Consider the following 18,096-nt stretch of genomic DNA (forward strand, 5'->3'; position numbering starts at 1 on the left):
ACAAAGATACCTGCTAATATCTAAACCATGACACCTGGGTGCACATGTAAAGCTTTGGTGCACTTGAGGCTGCAAAATCACTACTAAAGTCCATGTGAGAGTCTAAACCATCTCACACAGAAGGTCCAGCTCTAAGAGGACCACCAACCTTCAGCTACAGAGAAGTGATGGATCTATTTCACCAGTCTGCAGCTCGGCTGGCAGCTCACCTTTAGTCTTTGTCATGAATGATGGACCATTGTAAATGCTAAACTCTGTATACAGACACTAAACTTGGTATAAAAGGTGTCACTTAATATTACTACTTAAAAGTGATGTTTTCCAACTTATTTTACCTCTAGATTGTTGATTTTTTCAGGAATGAGCCTTCAGGCCAAGTCTCACAATGCTGCATATCTGTAAAAGACTCAAACCCAGTTTCATTGTCTTTTTCTGCAAATCACCAACTCATTCATTCCTGGGTAATGCACAAATCTCCAGCACAGGGGACTCCAATCCTGCAGAGGTGGGAGGGTCAGGGTGGGGTCAGGTGGGGGGGTCAGTCCGTCCCACCACAGCAGGTTTTTTTTTTACCTTCTGAGTTCTGCAGACTGTTGGTGTAAATGCTGCGAAGGCTACTGACACGATTTAGTTTCCAAGCTTTACGTTTGGCTGCATCCCCCGATGGCAGGAAGAGAGAGAAGAGAGGGAAGCAAGGAGGAAGGAAACAGGAATAAAGTGGGTACGAAGGAGGAAGGAAACAGGAATAAAGTGGGTACGAAGGAGGAAGGGAACAGGAATATAGTGGGTATGAAGGAAGAACAAACAAATAATAATGAAAAAGGGTTCAATAATAGGAATGAAAGGGAATGAAGAAGGAACAGAATAGGAAAATGAACAAAATAAGGCCAAAAAGAGAACAATTGAAGAATGAACCAAATGGGAAAAGGGAACAAATCAAGAGCAAAATAGGAGCAAAGGGGGAATAAAAAAAGAACAGAATAGGAATCATGGGGTAAAGAGGCCAAATAAAGGTGAAAACAAGGGGTTACAAATCAGGAATAGGAACATGGGGGAACAAGGAACCAATAAAATAGGAACAATGGTGAACAGTAAAATGGGAAGGAAGGGGAACCAAAGGAAGAACAAAGAAGGAACAAAGGGGAACAAGGAAGAACATAAAAGAATGACGCAGGAATAAAAGAGAAAAGAGAAGTAACAAAGAAAGTAAATGGAATGAAGGAGGGAATAAATAGGGAACAATGGAGGAACAAAGGAAGGACAGAGGAAAGGTGAGGTCAAATATGAGGAATGAGACGAGTACAAGACGGAAGAGGGGAAGAGAGAGAGAGAGACAGGTGTCAGAAACGGCACTGTAGAGGAAGCTCAGGAAAGGGGCGTGGCTTGGTGAGGAAGTGGGAGGAGCCAATAAGCACAATGAGGGGATTTAAGTCAGTTAAAGATCAACAGAACAAATTGTTTTAATGTTCTTCCACCAAAAACAGCAACAACAACAAAAACTGGGATGAAATCAAAAGATGTGAATCAACGAGTTTTTACATTTCTTATAAAAAAGGAAAGCAAGTAAAAATATTCTCCATGACATCATACCTGACACTTTAAACCCACTGAAAATGAAATAACAAGAACCTGTATCACATAAAACAAACAGCTGCTGAGCTACGACTCAACACTTCCTGCAGATTTTCACATTAAAAGCCAAACAGGAAAGAAAGAAAACATGGTGGAATTATTGTGAAATGTCAGTGAGAGACTTCACTGATGGCAAGTGGAAAATAATGGAAATAATTAGTAAAAACAGCGAGGCTGAGCAGATTAAGCACTTGATCAATTTAGTGTCAGTTTTATATCCTTGTAGGTTGATTTTTGGGCTTCTGACTGGACAGAATAAAGTAAAGCCCACCTTGAACTTTGGTAATTGCAATGGATCATTTTCACAAAAATCTCTTATTTCATAAAAAACCGACCACTGATTTGCAGCAATACTTCAGCAGAATATAAAGACCACGGTCCTCCATACAGTTCACTATGAAACTGGCATAATTTGATTATTTAGTGTTAAATCAAATTAAGAGCCAATGAATGGTGGGACGACAAAAGCACTGAAGTTTAACACAATTTTTCAGCTCCTCTGCAGCTCTGATTCTTCCTCAGGTTTGAGCTCTGTGACCTCTGACCTCTGTAAACTCTCTGTAATATTCACTCCCCCGGGGCTACTGCGAGCATTTGCCACCAAACCAACATTTTCAGAGGATGAAATACAGCCGCGGCTGACACTTTAAATGTTAGTCCGCTTGTTTTCCTCGATCTGCCACGGGAGGTGAGGCGAGTGACGGCGGGAATGAATCACGGTCACGTTAAAAAGGTCACAGGTTGAAGCCCCGAGAGCGCGAAGCAAAGAGGCTGAAGCTGCCGCCCGCTCAGGCTGCAGAGATCGGATTCATGTCTCAGATACACAACGAGCTGAAAATCGAGACGACATGCAGAAACTGACTAACATGGCTCATGATTTAAGACAACAATATGACGAGTGTTCAATTACGCTGCAGTTTAAAGATATCAGGAGTCACTTCCTTCACATCTGTGTGCCAGCAGTCAGGCTACAGGGACAGCCTTTAACTGCTTCTATTATGAGCTGTGTGGTAAAGCAGGGAGAAGTGAAGTCTTCTTCCTCTCAGCCTAACTCAGCCTTGAAAGTCCACTTATGGGTTAAAGTGGTGACCAGTTGTGGGTCATCTCCTCAGGAATCAGGGATCTGTGGAGGAACCGGCAGACAGAGCTGCTGTGGAGCTCGCTGCTTTTCTTTCCTCATTTCATTAAAACTGGAGCAAAGCAGAAATCACAAAAACTTGAAGCTGGAGTATTTCTGTAACTCGCTGAGCCTTGAAGGACTGTTTCCTTTATTTTGGTTTTAGCCTAATTTATAATCTGACCGTCGAACTGCGTCCGTGCTCACGTTCATTTGAACTGTGTGTTCATGTTTTATCCTGGAGAAATAATCAGGGGTCGTGTGGTGAAGGGAAGCACGAATCCTGAATGGTTTTTATTCTAAAGTTAAATCAAACAGTAGTTTTTGTATTTTGGTGCCATTTAACTCTTTAAAGCATCTTTAAACTCTTGACTGTCTTTAAGAAAAGTCAAACTGTTTCATCAGAAACTATTAAAGAAAAAGATGTTTGTGTCTGTTTGTCATCTCGTTTTTTTTCTCTCTCTTTAAAAATGGAAATGAAATGACAGGAATGATTAAAAGAAAATATGTGACTTTTGTTCTTGCTTTCGCTCTGTGTGGATTTGTCTTTCCTTTTCTTTTGATTTCAGCAAAACATAAAACCTCAAACAATGAAACTGGAATCTAAAACATTTTCCATGTTATTTATTTTATTTTATTAGCAACACTGTTCTCTGGTCAGGGACTACAATTAAAATGATATTTCAGCTACTGTGCAATGAAATAAAATTAAATGAAGTTAAATGTGTCTGGATCATTTTATAATATTGGCAGCCTTCATGTTCCCCATAAACGTGGCTGAAGCTAACAAAGCTGAAGCAGGTTTGTAAACTGAAGCATGTCAGAGGGAGTGAGACTAAAACAAAGTGACTGACAGGTAACTGCGGGACCACCTGGACTCTCCTCCACAGAGGCCCTCTTTGTTTCCCTCCTTCTTGACCCCCTCTGACCCTAATTGACCTGCGGCGGCGGGCGGAGCACACCTTCCTGATTAACTGCGACTTTAAAGGAATCCACGGCAACAATGAAGCAGTCAGAGAGCGACATGCTGCAGGTGCACTGACCACCTGACCAAAGTGAAGCTCTTCAGCTGAGACACCATCACACACGAACGTGATCTGAGAGGCGCACACACACTTTAAACGTCAGCTGTGGGGAGTTTTCCGGGTGAGAAATCAAAGCTGGAGTTTCTCAGCATAAACTTCAGGAATGTGGACAAAGATTCAGCTTCAAACTTCTGAAGCTGAACGAAGGAGATTCAGGTCACCTTTCAAAGCCCAAACGGCAGCCTGATGACCAGTCTGTGATCAGCAGGGTTTACCTGGTGCAGGTGTGTGTGGACTGCAGCCTGAGATGCTCTCATTATGAGGAGTTCTTCAAAGAGTCTGCTTGTCCAACCAGCGTGGAGAGGTCCTCTTTAGTGAATCAAAAATCTGTGTGGTCTGATGATGTTTCCCTTGATGGAGAACTAAGAACCGGCAACTGAAGAGCTGCCATGAAAATACTAACAGGCAGAAATCAGGATATTTATTGGAAGAAGACAACAAATGTTCAACTAAGAGTTCCTGACAAGTGTTCCAACAGCAACGAGAGCAAAGCTACAGGACAAGAAAGGACCTGCAACAGTGTGAAAACAACAACGAAGCACAAAAAGTGCACAAAGGGGACCGTGAGACATTTTATTCACTTGTGAGACAGAGACGACCCATGAGATCCACACAGGCTACGCGTCTGAGCTAACGCTCTCAGAGCCTGAGTTAGGTCTAACATGAAACTGACTCAAAGCAGCCACAACGACCATAAAAAAGATAAATGTTAGAACAGCAGGAGAGACCCCAGGAACTTGGCGAGTTCAAAGAACTGCAAAACTGGAACATCTAAAAGTCAAATCATTCACAGGAAACTGACGAGGATCAGAAAGAATCTCTAGAAAACTGTGCAAAAAACAACCAGAGACAACCACAAGACAGAGAGGACGGGTTAAAACACAAGACTGAAACAAGTCTGAATTTAAACCAACGAACTAGAAAAGACTTGATGAAGTGGACTCGTTCGAAGACAACCACAAGTCAATCTGGATTCCAGAGACGTCTGAGCTAAAATTTTAGGAATATAAACAGTTGAAACCAAAACAAACCAAAACGTCCACATGAAGCACAGTCAATGCACCGAGAAGTACTACAACTACAAGTACAGCGAAAAACAAACACAAGTCAAAGGAACCATGAAACCAAAACAAGTCGATATCCGATATCCTGGATCCATTTCCAGAGAATTTGTGTCTCCTCCCGGAATCTAACCAGGGATCTTTTGCTTGCTAGGCAAATGTGTAAACCACTACACTATGGAGGCACTACAGTCAACACACCTATAAAACTAACACAACCAAGTCAAAACAGAAAACTGAAACAAGGAATTTATCCTTAACCCGAGATAACAGAAACAAACTACCTGAAGGTGAGCCCTAGACTTGGCCTGACTTTTTAGCCTGAAGGTGGTGCTACAGGTCAGTGAGTCATTAAAAGGTCACAGACATTAGTCTGGCCAAAAGTCACAAAAAGCTCCATCTGAAAAAAACTGGTGGGTAGAAACCAGGAGCTTCTGCCAGTGCAGCTGACAAGCTCAGAGTGTGTGTTGGAGTGTGTGTTGGTGTGGCCCTACCTGGGGGAGCTCGGCCGCAGAGGGCGGTTCCCCCTCATGAATTACGCCAGGCCTCGATCTGACATGAAGATACTTCACCCACCCGCCCAGCGTGACAGGCGGTGAGCCGGCGGCCGGCCGAGCACGCTCAGTGCTTAATGGCTAAATTGGGAAGACTGTTACTAATCGCTTATTGAATAATGAAAGTGACACAGCTGATAAAAGATTTCAATACGCTGGATTATTTATAATATTTCACTTAAGCCTCTCTGGCTGACTAATGGGGGGGCGAGTTGAGGGAGTCGGGAAGCGTCTGGTAACGAGTGGCGGTCAGAGGAAGTGATAATAAAATGCTCGCAGAGGAAAAAAGGAGGAGGCGGGTTAAAGGAGAAGGAAAACAGAGAAACAGATTAGACAAAACAACAAGGAAAGACATTAAAGGAGAAGATGGAAATGAGGACAAGCACAAGGAGGGGAGACGGAAAAGGAAAGGAAGCACTGAGGGTGGAAGTGAGGAAATAAAAAGGAAAATAAACTGATGGAAATGAGCAGAGATGAAGGCAGATGCGGCGTCGATCCGTCACTCAGACAGCCACTTGTCCTGTCAGCTGCTTGATGCCTCGCTGATGGAGGGACGAACATTACACATCTGCTGCCACCGCCACATCTGTTCAACCAGCCACTGAGTGTGTGTGTGTGTGTGTGTGAGTGTGTGTGTGTGAGCAATAAAAAAATCTTCATAATTATCACAAAAAACATCAATAATGATGATAAACTGAGCAGGAATTTAAGATGGAATCAGCCAATCAGGACACAGCAAAGGGTAAGAGACACAGACGACTTTGCTACGTCAAAAATAAACAAAGAAACACACATTGATGTTTCTCAAATTTGCCCATTTTTGTTTGTCATATGTTTTTGTTTCTGGTTATTAAGCCACAGTTCTACCTTTTTTTTTTTATTCCTTATTCAGCCGCTTTATTCACACTGGAGATTTTTTTTTCTGTATTGTGTGTTTGGTGTGAAGCACTCTAAAATTGTGCTCCTATACAAATTAGCATAATTAATAAGATTATTATTGTTGTTCAGGTGTGAATACCAGCTCTTGGTCACTGTAGAAATTAACTTTCTTCAACAAATTTAATCCTCAATTGAATAATAACCCACCCCTGTGAGGATTTATGAATAAAGAGGACCTTCTGGGGTTCTCTTTGTCATGAACATAATACAACAGTTGAATAACTATTTCTACTAGTATTTTACTTCTGTAATTTTAACAGTAGATAGAGCACATCAAGAGCTTTCATTTGATATATTTAAATATACATATATATATATATATATATATATATATATATATATATATATATATATATATATATATATATATATATATATATATAAATTTTGACCAAAATGTCACTTACACCCTTACGCCCTCCCTCGATATATAAAAATGTCTATGAGAAGTAAGTGGGCTTTTAGGGAGGGAAACCTTAACGAGAACGGAGATAAAGAGCTTGTTAGAGACTAGTATCAACCTTCAAGGCTTAAAAATGAAATATTAAACTTGTAGTTCCTCTAATGTCCACTTGAGGCTGGCTCCAAAAGTATGTCAATCCCCCACAGTCCCATGTTCAAATGTCCAACTTTACAGTAGAAATTAACACGTCTGCTACAAAAAGCTGATGATAATACTGATTAACTGATGATGTGATTCTCTTTATTACCAAATTACACATGTAGTTAATACTATGCTACAGCTTTGGTAAGTGAATTTCAAGTATTTTTTCAGTCTGTCAGGACTAATGAGGGGTTTGTTAATAATGCTTGTCAAGCATCAACTGCAAATGTGATTTTGGTTAGAAATGTGGTTACTTCTGGCTCCAGAAAACCCACATGGCAACAACCATAAAGTGAAATGAGAACACGGTTGCCTCGTTTACTGATTATAAATACTAATATCTGGTATTTCTGGCCACATCACCAGGGAGTTGAGTTTACTGCAGTGTAAATGTTGCAGACATCTACAAAAGAAAAAAAATGCTCTTCAGTGAAAGAGACAGAAAGGTGGAACATTCAAATTAAATATTTTACACCTTGGTGATAAAATATCGTAGATCTTACAAACACCCAAAATCCTAACTAAAAACTATACTACACATGTTTTTAATGTGTAGTCGACCATCGTCTCAAGTTAATTTATTTGTCCTACAGACTATTATGAAGAAAATGAAATGATTTCCACATAATCCCAAACCTAGTCTGAAGAATTAGTTCCAATAAAACAATCTTGTTGAAGGAATTGCTCCTCTAACCATCCAATAAATAATTAAGATGAAAGCATAGACCAAATGGCAGGGGTCACATCAATATCCATATCTCCAATCTGTCACATAAACATGTAGATGGTTACTAAAATTAGCCTTTAGGCAGCAACCAGGCCTCTAACTGGCTTTTTGTAACTGCCAGGAAGATTTGTTCTGACCAGTTTTAGGTTCATCAGGTTATCTGCTGGTGAATTATCACCAAAGACAATAACATGTGATGAGCAGCTAGTTTTAATGCATGACTATGACAGCAGATCTTCCAGCTGCTCCTGCATTTACCAACATGGAGTTACTGCAGTGCATGTAAACACTCAGTGATCCACAGACGTTACAGAGAGGAAGAAGAAGAAGACTGAACAGGGTGAAGAGATGAAGGGCTGACAGAATGACAGGATGGAGAGATCCTTCCCTCATTGAGGTCTAAAATCTCAGACAATCACATGACTGCGTTTCCCAGCCCAGGTCCCAAACTATTAATGTCACCATGAACAGCAGGTTCAGGCTTTCTTACAGTTTCAACATGCAAACTATATAAAGATGGTGGAATTTGAGATTTGAAGACTGGAAAATAAAGGTCACGTCAGTGTTAAAGAAGATGGTTTTAGATTTTTTGAATACCAAATCAAATAAATAACGAGAAGCTGGAAGTAAACATTTACATAACCAAGACTGGTTCCATGAGGGTGGTTGGATCTAGGCGGGGAAAGTGCGAGGCGAGGGGGAGGGGAGATGGCGTTACCTTCCGCAGTACCAGAGAGGCCGTCGGCTTTAAAGTTGCTGGTGCTCTTCTTCCGCCGGTGTTTCTTGCGGTTGGCGTGCGGCGATGGCGGCGGCTCCATCTTTGGACTGGTGGTGCTGGAGATGCTGGGACTGGAGCAGACAGAGTCTCCCAGGCCTGTGTCTGCAAGTTCAATCAAATAAAACCACACTTAGAAATCTACACTGCGGCCATGCTGCTCATGAGGGATCGATGGGCTTCTTTCGCTTCTTCTTCTTGACCTTCACCCAACACTAAAAGAACTGCTGTTGTAACCAGTGACTCATATCATGGAGGACAGGCCAAACAGGCCAGCTTTATCTGCAGTGTCTGCAGTTGGCAACACTTTACAACTGTGAAGGACAACATTCGGAGACAATCTGAGAGCACCATGAGTTTAATACTGCTAAGTGGCCTTATTTGTTTCATCTTCTCAGGACTCTGGATGGATGTTAAGCTGGTTCTGGAATTAGTTTTTGACTGGTTTCATTTGGGTCTGAGCTCGATATTTGATTGGCTGCTGGAAGAGGTCGCCATAGTTCTCTGATTCAGTCTCAGGGTCGTGGTTTCTTCGTCTTACACCAGACTGTTCTTGTACATGATGGCTGACACGATTGGAACTTTATTTTGGACAGGTTTCAAACTAAAATTAGTTTCAGATTTTTTTTTTCTTTTCAGTGGGTTTGGACGTTTTGTTTTGGATTGTTCTGCAGATGATTTTAGGTTAATTCAGGACTATTTTTTGGACTTCTTTGGGAGTTAGTTATAGACTGTTTTGACTTGGCCTTGGCTTAGTTTCACCTGTTTTGGACTGCTTAGACTTTGTTTTGGATTGTTCTGGACTTAATTCGTGGCCTGATTCTGAGCTTGATTTTGGACTATTTTAGACTGAACAGGACTTAATTTTTTCACTTGTCTGAAGAGTTTGTATCTGACTTTGGGTGGATTCTGTACTGTTCTGTGGAGTTATAATCTTGGCTTAATTTTGAACTGTTATGGACGTTTTTCCAGCTGGTTTGGGATTTTTGGCTCAATTCTTTCTTTCTTTCTTTTTTAAATTTGGTCTTGAGCATCTTGGGGGAACATGCCCAGGTTCCTCTGTGGGTTCCATCTTTGTCTTCTGTCTCCTGCTGTAATTTCAGACTGCAGATGTTGCAGATACTGGACTCGCTGTTCTTCATCCTGAGCTCTTGATCCTGCTGCACAGTGAACTTGACCAGCAGATGCCTCACTGATGGTCTTCACATGAACACTGGCTAAAATGTTTGGCGCAGAACTGAAGCTGTATGAATCAGAGAAGCACAGAGCCATCACACATTGTTGTCCTCGTTAAAGAAAAGACGGAATGATAAACAGAGGAGTAAATGTATAAATATGACAATATAATGCCTTGAATCACATCTGACGGGGTCAGAACTGATTAAAGTAAACGATACTGAATCCCGTTCAGGTCGACATGCGGGCTCAGACCTGTGGGCGAGCGAGGCTATCAGTACAGTGAGTGGAGTCTCTCTCTCTGCCCTCCACTCTTCACGCCGGCTGCTGACAGCTGTGACTAGCGGCGGAATAAAATAACATTCAGCTTCCATCAATATCACAGCGCGGCGGCCACACTGACACGGGAGCGGTGTGTATCTGTGTGTGCAGAAGGAAACACGTGTGCACAAAACACGCACACACACACGCGTATCTTGCCGAGTGCTCGCTGGCCGCCGCGTCCCCGAACGGCAGACAGCCCCAAGGACGGCCATAACTTATTTTACAATCGTTTAGTCTCAGCTCAAGTGGAAAATGTGACAACTTATCTCTGCTGACAAGATGCCATCCCCGAGCGCGCAATTAACCGCCGTGGATTAACGGCCCTCCCATCTGCAAGCCGCGCTCCATCCACGTCAAACCCCACCACCCCACCCCCACAACCTCCACCTCCTCCTCCCTCTGCACTCTCTCTCTCTCTCAGTCCAACTCTGATTGTTTGCTGTGGTGTGTTTTCCCTCATCAACAGTTTAAACACCAGCTGCTCAGACCACATAAACCACCACAGAAGAAGAAGAAGCCGGTCCAAAGATTAGAGACGTTAATTTGTTTAAGTTTCCAGAAGGTGGCAGTAACACATCTGGCTTTTTAAATGTTATTACAGGCCAAAGAAGAAGAAAAAATGTGTTACTCCAATATTTAAATCGTTACTGCATTCATTATTTATTGCAGAATTTTATTGTATTTTATTGTGTTGTACGCTGTAACCAGAATACGTTCAAGCACTATTGTTAGCTATTAATATGTCTGACAATTAGCCTCTATGGAGGGCAGAAGCTGCCAAATGAAATATAAATGTAGAAGGATTCACAAATGAATTAATTTGCATTATTTCCTCTATTTATTTATATTCCAATTTTATTTATTTCCTTATTTATCTTCTCTTTGCATTCACCCCCAAGACTTACATATTAATCTTTTTCTTTTTCCACATTTCTTTGTTACTTTTTGGCCTGCTCGACAACTGAGTTAATACAGCTGAATCTACACTAATCATTCATTTAATTTTTTATTTCTTATTATGCCACATTCAGTCTTCTGTAATCTACATATTTGGGAGTTTTGCTTTTCAGACTTTTGAAAGTAATTTCTGGAGCGCTTACACATTTCAAAAATGTGAAACAAACCTTTCAGCAGAAAAGTCCTGATGGGTTCACCGCTCCTTTTAGTTTAAGGCTAAACCCACAGAAATCACACAAAGTTAAACCAGGATTTGTTAAACAATCACTTTTTCAGCTCTTCAGATTTCTTGTATTTTCTTTTTGTGACAACAAAGGCGGTCCTCCTAATATTTTTTAATCATTAAATCTTATCCGTCATGTCTGTAACATTTCTCAGACCTTTGGCAGAAGGATTCATGACTTAATCATGATTTTTAAGGTTAATTAATATCTTAATCTTGCATAAATTAAATTTTAAGGCTCCACAGGGACCTTGAAAGAGTGTCCTCATGCCTATTGAAACTGTGTGTGTGTGTGTGTGTGTGTGTGTGGGGCCCCTGGGAGCCCATTGAAAGCATTTCACAGCTTTAAACGTTACTTGAGGAAGGCTGGAGGCCCCAAAGAAGGAGCTGTCAATCAAGCTTAACGTCAGGCCAACCACAGCCTGACAGCTGTCAGTCTCAGCTTCCCACTGTGTGTGTGTGTGTGTGTGTGTGTGTGTGTGTGTGTGTGTGTGTGTGTGTGTGTGTGCGTGTGTGGTTAATACTGGCACTTTACAAGTCCTACACATCTGCACACGCACACATGCGCGCACACACGACCAGAGTCCATTAGCTTGACAAACAGTTAAGGCAGTATCAGAGGTCTGGCAGCTCGATCAATGTGAGACAAATGATGGGCCCCCTCGCGGAGCTCATCCCTGGGGCCTTCAGTCACGGCTGTGCAGCTGCTCGTGAGGATCCGATGTGGGCTTTAACTGAAGATCACATGACCCCACACGTGTGTGTTGGCTACTGACCCGTACTGACTCCGGAGTTGGCGATGACGGTGGCGTCGGTCCACTGGTCGGCGCTGGAGACGGAGTACGAGCGCTGGTGCATCCCCTCCGTGCCGCGGCTGTTGAAGGACACCAAGCTGACGCCGCTCGCCATCTGGGACACCGACGAGCTGCTGGTCACCGAGCCTGAAACACAGAGTCGAGAATTCACTGCAGAATAATCTTTATGCACGCAGATAAAAGGCGGACGCAGACATACGTTTTTGCTTTCTGGTCATCGACATCTTGGTTTGCTGGAGCCTGAAGATACCTGCACAGGTACCTGTCTCTGAAATAAGCTGTTTTAGCTCCTGTCTCTTTAAGAAATCAAAACCCTAAAAGCTCTCTTTCTCCTGATTGGACAATGTCAGGAAGCCTGCTGGGGAGCAGCACCACAGACCGAATATCAAACATGGACGTAGCTGCCCTTTTGTTTGTCGACCCCAGTGTAATCTTTGTGCTGCCCTCTACAGGCTCGGAGCAGTAACTACAGCCTTTAAAACCTTCTGCTTTCTGATCCTTGTAACCGGTTTGTTGAAGAAAACTGACACTTGAGCACATTTACCATGAAGTGAGAATGAAATTTAAAATCTGTGCTGCTGTTCAAGCTTCGAACACCACCCTGAGCATCGCACAGATAATCTACACACCTATTTTTCCTTCCTGTGCGCGCACACGCTCGGTCATTTACCTCACAGAGGAACACAGGGGAACCGTAAAAAGCAGCCTCTTACGAGCTGGCTGCTTAAATCAAACCCTCGAGTTGGTGAGAGGCTGTGGTCCAGCAACCGGGTGAGTCACCCCCCCATCCTCACCTCCTCCTCCTCCTCTCCCTCATTCTCTCATTACAGCTCATTTCTTGGTGCTGGCTGAATGGAGCCAGGACTCTGATTGCATTAATATTCATGACAATAATTAGTACATGGAGTATGGCTCACTGAATATTCATGCTATTAGCTCGGGCCTCCTGCATTTGTGTGTGTGTGTGTGTGTGTGTGATTTAAGCCTCACAAGTGCTGCTTTGATGTGTGTGTGCGCGACACGCAGGCTCACTCTCCACCTTTTGTTTTACGACGTCTTCCTTCAGGTGACGAGAAGCGTTTATTTCAAGGCTGAACTCCTGTGCTTTTCCCCTCCTTCTTTCAATCAACCTTTATTGACTCAGAAAGAACAAAACAACGCTCGTGTTTATGATGTAAGAGCGAGAGCAGCGATTAGAGGCACAATTAGGAAACGAGTGAGTTGATGATGGCTAATCGCTGCTGAGCGGAGGTGAGAGTGTGCGCTGCTTTGACTTCATGTTCATTCCTTTACGTTTTCATATATTTGTGCTCACATGTTATTACATAATTAAACATTAAAAATGTTTAATCTGCTTTTCTCACTGTTTAAAACAACAGTGAGCCATTTTTGGTGTCAAACACACACTTTGATTTTATGTATAAACGCAGAGAGAAACATTTAAAACTGTCACAGACGTTTTTAGGACATCCTGTTTACTACATGTTTTTAATTTCTCTGTCAGTTTTAATCATTCTCTCAATACTGTTTGGATAAAATGTGAAAATATAGTGTCTCATATTACAGTAATTAGAAGATATGGGAATTTTTTCCCAGAACATGAAAACAGAGTTTAAAAGGGAATATTTCATAAAATTATTTTAGCTGCAGCCCAAATTTTCTTAATATCATAAATTAACCATTAAACCTGAATAAACTGCTGAAAATGGATACAGATTAACTTATTACGTATATGCTGGACAGCAGCACTGATAAATTCCTATGAATAATTTTGGGCTTTTATTATGAAAAACGGGACACACTTTAGCCTACTTTCTGGTTACAGTTTACCAAAGTTGTTACAACAGTTATAACTCCTGCACTACATGCTAACCACGCCTTACACTACCTACACTTTAACTCAACCCACATAACACAACATGCAAACATCCTGTTACAGAGGCTCTCTGGACACTTCAAAGCATCTTGGTAAACTCTATAACTCAAGTTTAGCTTCTAATTTAAAAATCTGATTGAGTTAAAGTACCTTGACAACTTAAAATAACTAATTGGGGGGTTTTATTTTGAAAATTTGGATATGCTAGTCAATCTTGGAAAATTACAATAAAAAGTATGGGCTTTTATTTTGAAATATGACAATTTTGTTAGACTCTACAACTAAAAATCTGACTGCAGCAAAGCATCTTGATAACTTTTAATAACTAAATAAGGGCTTTTATTTTAAAAAATGGTAACTTATATAACTATGTAAAGGCTTTCATTTTTAAATCTGAACATCTGAACAATCGGAAAAATTAGCTGGAAGAAACCAAATATTTTCCAAAGTAAATAAGTCATAGAAAAAAACAAAAAACAACTTTTTACCACCAAAATATTCAGAAGTAGAGGCACAAAGATGGTAAAAAGGGATCCAGCTTAAGTGGAAAATTCATCAATTTCAGCGAAAACACTGCCGTCCAATCATAGTGCAGGAGGGGTGTGACAAAGACTGCATCCCTTACACCTGTCCTACCTCCTACCTGTGGAAAAGTTAATGCTGCTGCTCTTTGACTATGTGAGTACATGGTCTGTTCAAAGAGTCTTTCAGCAGGTTTTTTTATTGGTTGGTAAAAAGTGCTTTGGAGGAACCTGACATAAGGATGTCTCAGGTGTGAACGCTGTCCTGTGAGGTCTCACCTGAAGTCTGTCCGAGCTGCAGGCTGCTCATGTCCTTCGTCAGGCCGTTGGTTTTGGGACTCGGCATGGCGGCGCAGGTGGACACGGCGCGAGGCGGCCTCTTCCCCGGCACCTTCACTGTGGTCCTGAGCAGGTCGATCTCCTTCCCGTGGACGTTCTGCATGTAGTCCTGACAGAGAGAAGGCAGCATTTAAACTTTACTTTGAACCTAAATGATCAAACTCATTTTTATTTATCTATACCAAATATTGAGACATTTTACAGCCTTTTAGAGCAAAAAAGAATTTAAAAAATGTAACTGCAAGCAACAACTGAACAGGCAGGGCCATTAAAAGCAAACACATGGGACAGCACTTAGAGCACAAAACACAAAGAGAGCAAAATGAAGTGTGCGTGTTAGCGATCTCATCAACACGAGTGGGATTATTTGGGATAATAAACCTCCTAAATCCCTCAAACAAACAATGGGAAAAAAGCAACGCTAATCCCTCAAAGTGGCGCTGAAGTGGCCCAACACTCGGACTCTGATTGGCTCCGCCCGTTTGCCAACACGCCTGAAACATGAGGGCCCGCTGTCGGGCGCCTTGGCCGACCCCAACCGACAAGGAGCTCCCCTCCGGTCTGGACGGGGCGGATCAGACAAGAAGTGGGGTTTAATGATGGACGAGAGGCGCTTGTTAAATCCACCACCCCCCACCTCTGAGAACGGTGAAGAATCAGTGGGGACCTGAGAGGAGCATGGCACCGTGGGAGGTCGGCCTCCTCTTCACCATGAAGGTGGTGAGGAAAAAGAAATCTAACAGTTGGAGAGTCTTTATTGGTTGTTTATTTGTTTGTGTTTTTTTTTTTTTCCTGCTGCTTCTTGTTTGGAGAATGACACCATTCCAAGGAAGTTGTTTTTTCCCCTTAATATGAAGAAAGAATAATTATTTCAGATATTTAGCTATTACAAAGAACTATTTGATGGATCCAGATGTTGTACAACAAGACTTCATCATCATGAAGTCAGACTGGAGTATATAAAAAGATAAAAAGCTCACTACCAAGTGCACCAAAATCCAATGCCAAGTCCAAAATTTGACTGAAACTAAACCAAAACCACTCAAAAAATCATTCCAACAGAAAAACCAAGTTAACCACATTAAAAATATATAAAATATATAAAGCCAAGTCCCAAATTTCCCTTACACTAGCTTAAAAACCAAACCCAAAACTGTAAAACCATACGGTAAAAAAAGAAACCATCTACAAGCTAAAAACAAGTTCAAATCAGCCCCAAATCATGTCCAGTGCCAGTTAAAAATTTGTTTAAACGCAGGTTAAAATAGCCCAAAAAAAGGTTCAAAGCAAAGTGAAAAATGTTTAGAAAGTTTAAAATAACATCCAAAAAGTAAAAGTTCAGCAGAAAACCAACAGCAATACCAAACAGAAAATGTGTACAAATAAAATCTAAAATAGGTATAAAAACTAAACTTCAAATCTGTCCAAACCAATCAAAGTCCAAACCCATCCAAATACAAAATGATCACAACAGGAATGCCAAAACAAGCCTAAAACCATTCCAGGACCCGGTTAAAAGAAAAGCAAAAAAATAAAAAACACTTAAAAATAAAAGAAAAGCAACACCAAACCTAAAACCGGGTCATAAGCAAGTCCAAAACCCAAGGCCAAGAACAAATTTAGCACAAAACCAAGTGAAAGTTTGTCTAAATGTAGTCCAAAAGCCAAACCCAAAACGAGTCCAACATCAAGGCTGAGATCCATCCTCAAAGCAGATCCCTGATGTAGTTAGTCAGAATTATCTGAAGAAACAGAAAATTCTGAATCTGCCAATGAATATCTGAGTCTGCATCATCTGCTGATCATTGTTTACGAATGTAGAAAAAAAATTTAAAACAGTCAGTGATGTTCCAATGCATTTTGACAAATGCCAACCCTCTCTTGCTCTCCACTTGGATTGCTTACCTAAATGAAACCAAAGCCTTCTCAAAGAGTACCAAAAAGCCTGTCTCACATCCTAATTTAGTAAAAACGCCTGTGCAAACATGAAGAAAACCCTGCAGTGCTGTATTTTTAAAACCTCAACATGGTGTAAATCAATGATACCAACTAATAAAGTCTCTCTACTTTTATCTGATCTCATCAACGTGGCGTTCATCTCACAGTCTGACAGCCTCGTACTGCAGCCTTCATTAGAACTGTGCTGCTCTATACAGTTGAAATAATCGCTGTTAAATGCAAACTGTTCATGGCATTATTTCAGAAAGCATCCTCTGTTTGCTGTTATTGCAGAGACTTGGATAATAACACACACAGACACATTTACAACACACACGCACACTCTCAGTGTTTCCCGCCTCCCTCTGGCAGCTCGGCTGACAAAAGGCCAATTCAAAGCCAAGTGCTCTCAACGGCGTCTTAACAAGCCACTGGAGAGCCCTCGAGCCAGGGGCCCGCTGGGTAAACCCTCCACACACACAAATGTGCACACACTCACACACACACCCCTCCGACAGATTGACCGAGGTAATTGAGTCTCCATTTGCATCTGAGAGCTTTCATCATCGGCCCGATCGTCCACACCACGCAGCGGCGTCCAGGACGGATGTGTGTGTCGACCAAACACACCGACAGCAGGTGGTGATGGGTGTGTATATGCGCGTGTTCGAGAGAGAGGAAGAGAACATGTTGTCAGCTTATGAGCGTGGAAGAAAGAAAGTGTATTCAAAAGTGTGTGTGTTTGTGTGCAGTCAGTATAAATGGACGCATCAACGACAGCGTCAGTGTGAAAAATGCTACATGAACTGAGAGCTGGATACTGCTGACGCCAAGGGAAACATGAATCCATAAAGGGCGAGCTACTCCAGAACACGATCGATGGGTAAACAGTCAACAGCAGATAAAGGAGAAGAAGAAGAAGCTCTGTGGTTAGACTCAACACATGAACGAGGAAGTGATGGAGCTGAATGAGGTGCAGAGAAGGATGGACAGGAAGTAAGAGATATTTTTAGTTCTAAGTCTGATGATTCAAAGAATCAGTACCAAACCAAATCTAACAGTAGTTACAAAGTAGAGTACAAGGTTGCTCTATAACCAGTCTAAACATATCCAAAACCAGGTCCAAAATCAAGTCTAAAAACCAGTCTAAACATATCCAAAACCAGGCCCAAAACCAAGTCTAAAAACCAGTCTAAACATATCCAAAACCAAGTCCCAAACAAAGTCTTAAATCTAGTCTAAACATATCCAAAACCAGGTCCAAAACCAAGTCTAAAAACCAGTCTAAACATATCCAAAACCAGGTCCAAAATCAAGTCTAAAAACCAGTCTAAACATGTCCAAAACCAGGTCCAAAACCAAGTCTAAAAACCAGTCTAAACATATCCAAAACCAGGTCCAAAATCAAGTCTAAAAACCAGTCTAAACATGTC

At 41.7% G+C, this 18,096-nt stretch overlaps 1 protein-coding gene and 1 non-coding gene across 2 annotated transcripts in view; both read right to left on the bottom strand.

The window, feature by feature from the left end:
- Positions 1 to 18,096, bottom strand: part of agap1 (ArfGAP with GTPase domain, ankyrin repeat and PH domain 1) — a 128,987-nt gene that overhangs the window by 34,401 nt on the left and 76,490 nt on the right. Inside the window, 3 exon segments of the mRNA XM_030752466.1 lie at positions 8,438 to 8,599; positions 11,951 to 12,115; positions 14,666 to 14,834. Coding sequence (XP_030608326.1) covers positions 8,438 to 8,599; positions 11,951 to 12,115; positions 14,666 to 14,834 — 496 coding nt within the window.
- On the bottom strand, positions 5,008 to 5,080 carry trnaa-agc (transfer RNA alanine (anticodon AGC)). Its single transcript has one exon. It is a non-coding gene; the product is annotated as a tRNA-Ala (tRNA).

Source organism: Archocentrus centrarchus, chromosome 2 (genome assembly GCF_007364275.1).
Source record: "Archocentrus centrarchus isolate MPI-CPG fArcCen1 chromosome 2, fArcCen1, whole genome shotgun sequence".
Lineage (NCBI taxonomy): Eukaryota > Metazoa > Chordata > Actinopteri > Cichliformes > Cichlidae > Archocentrus > Archocentrus centrarchus.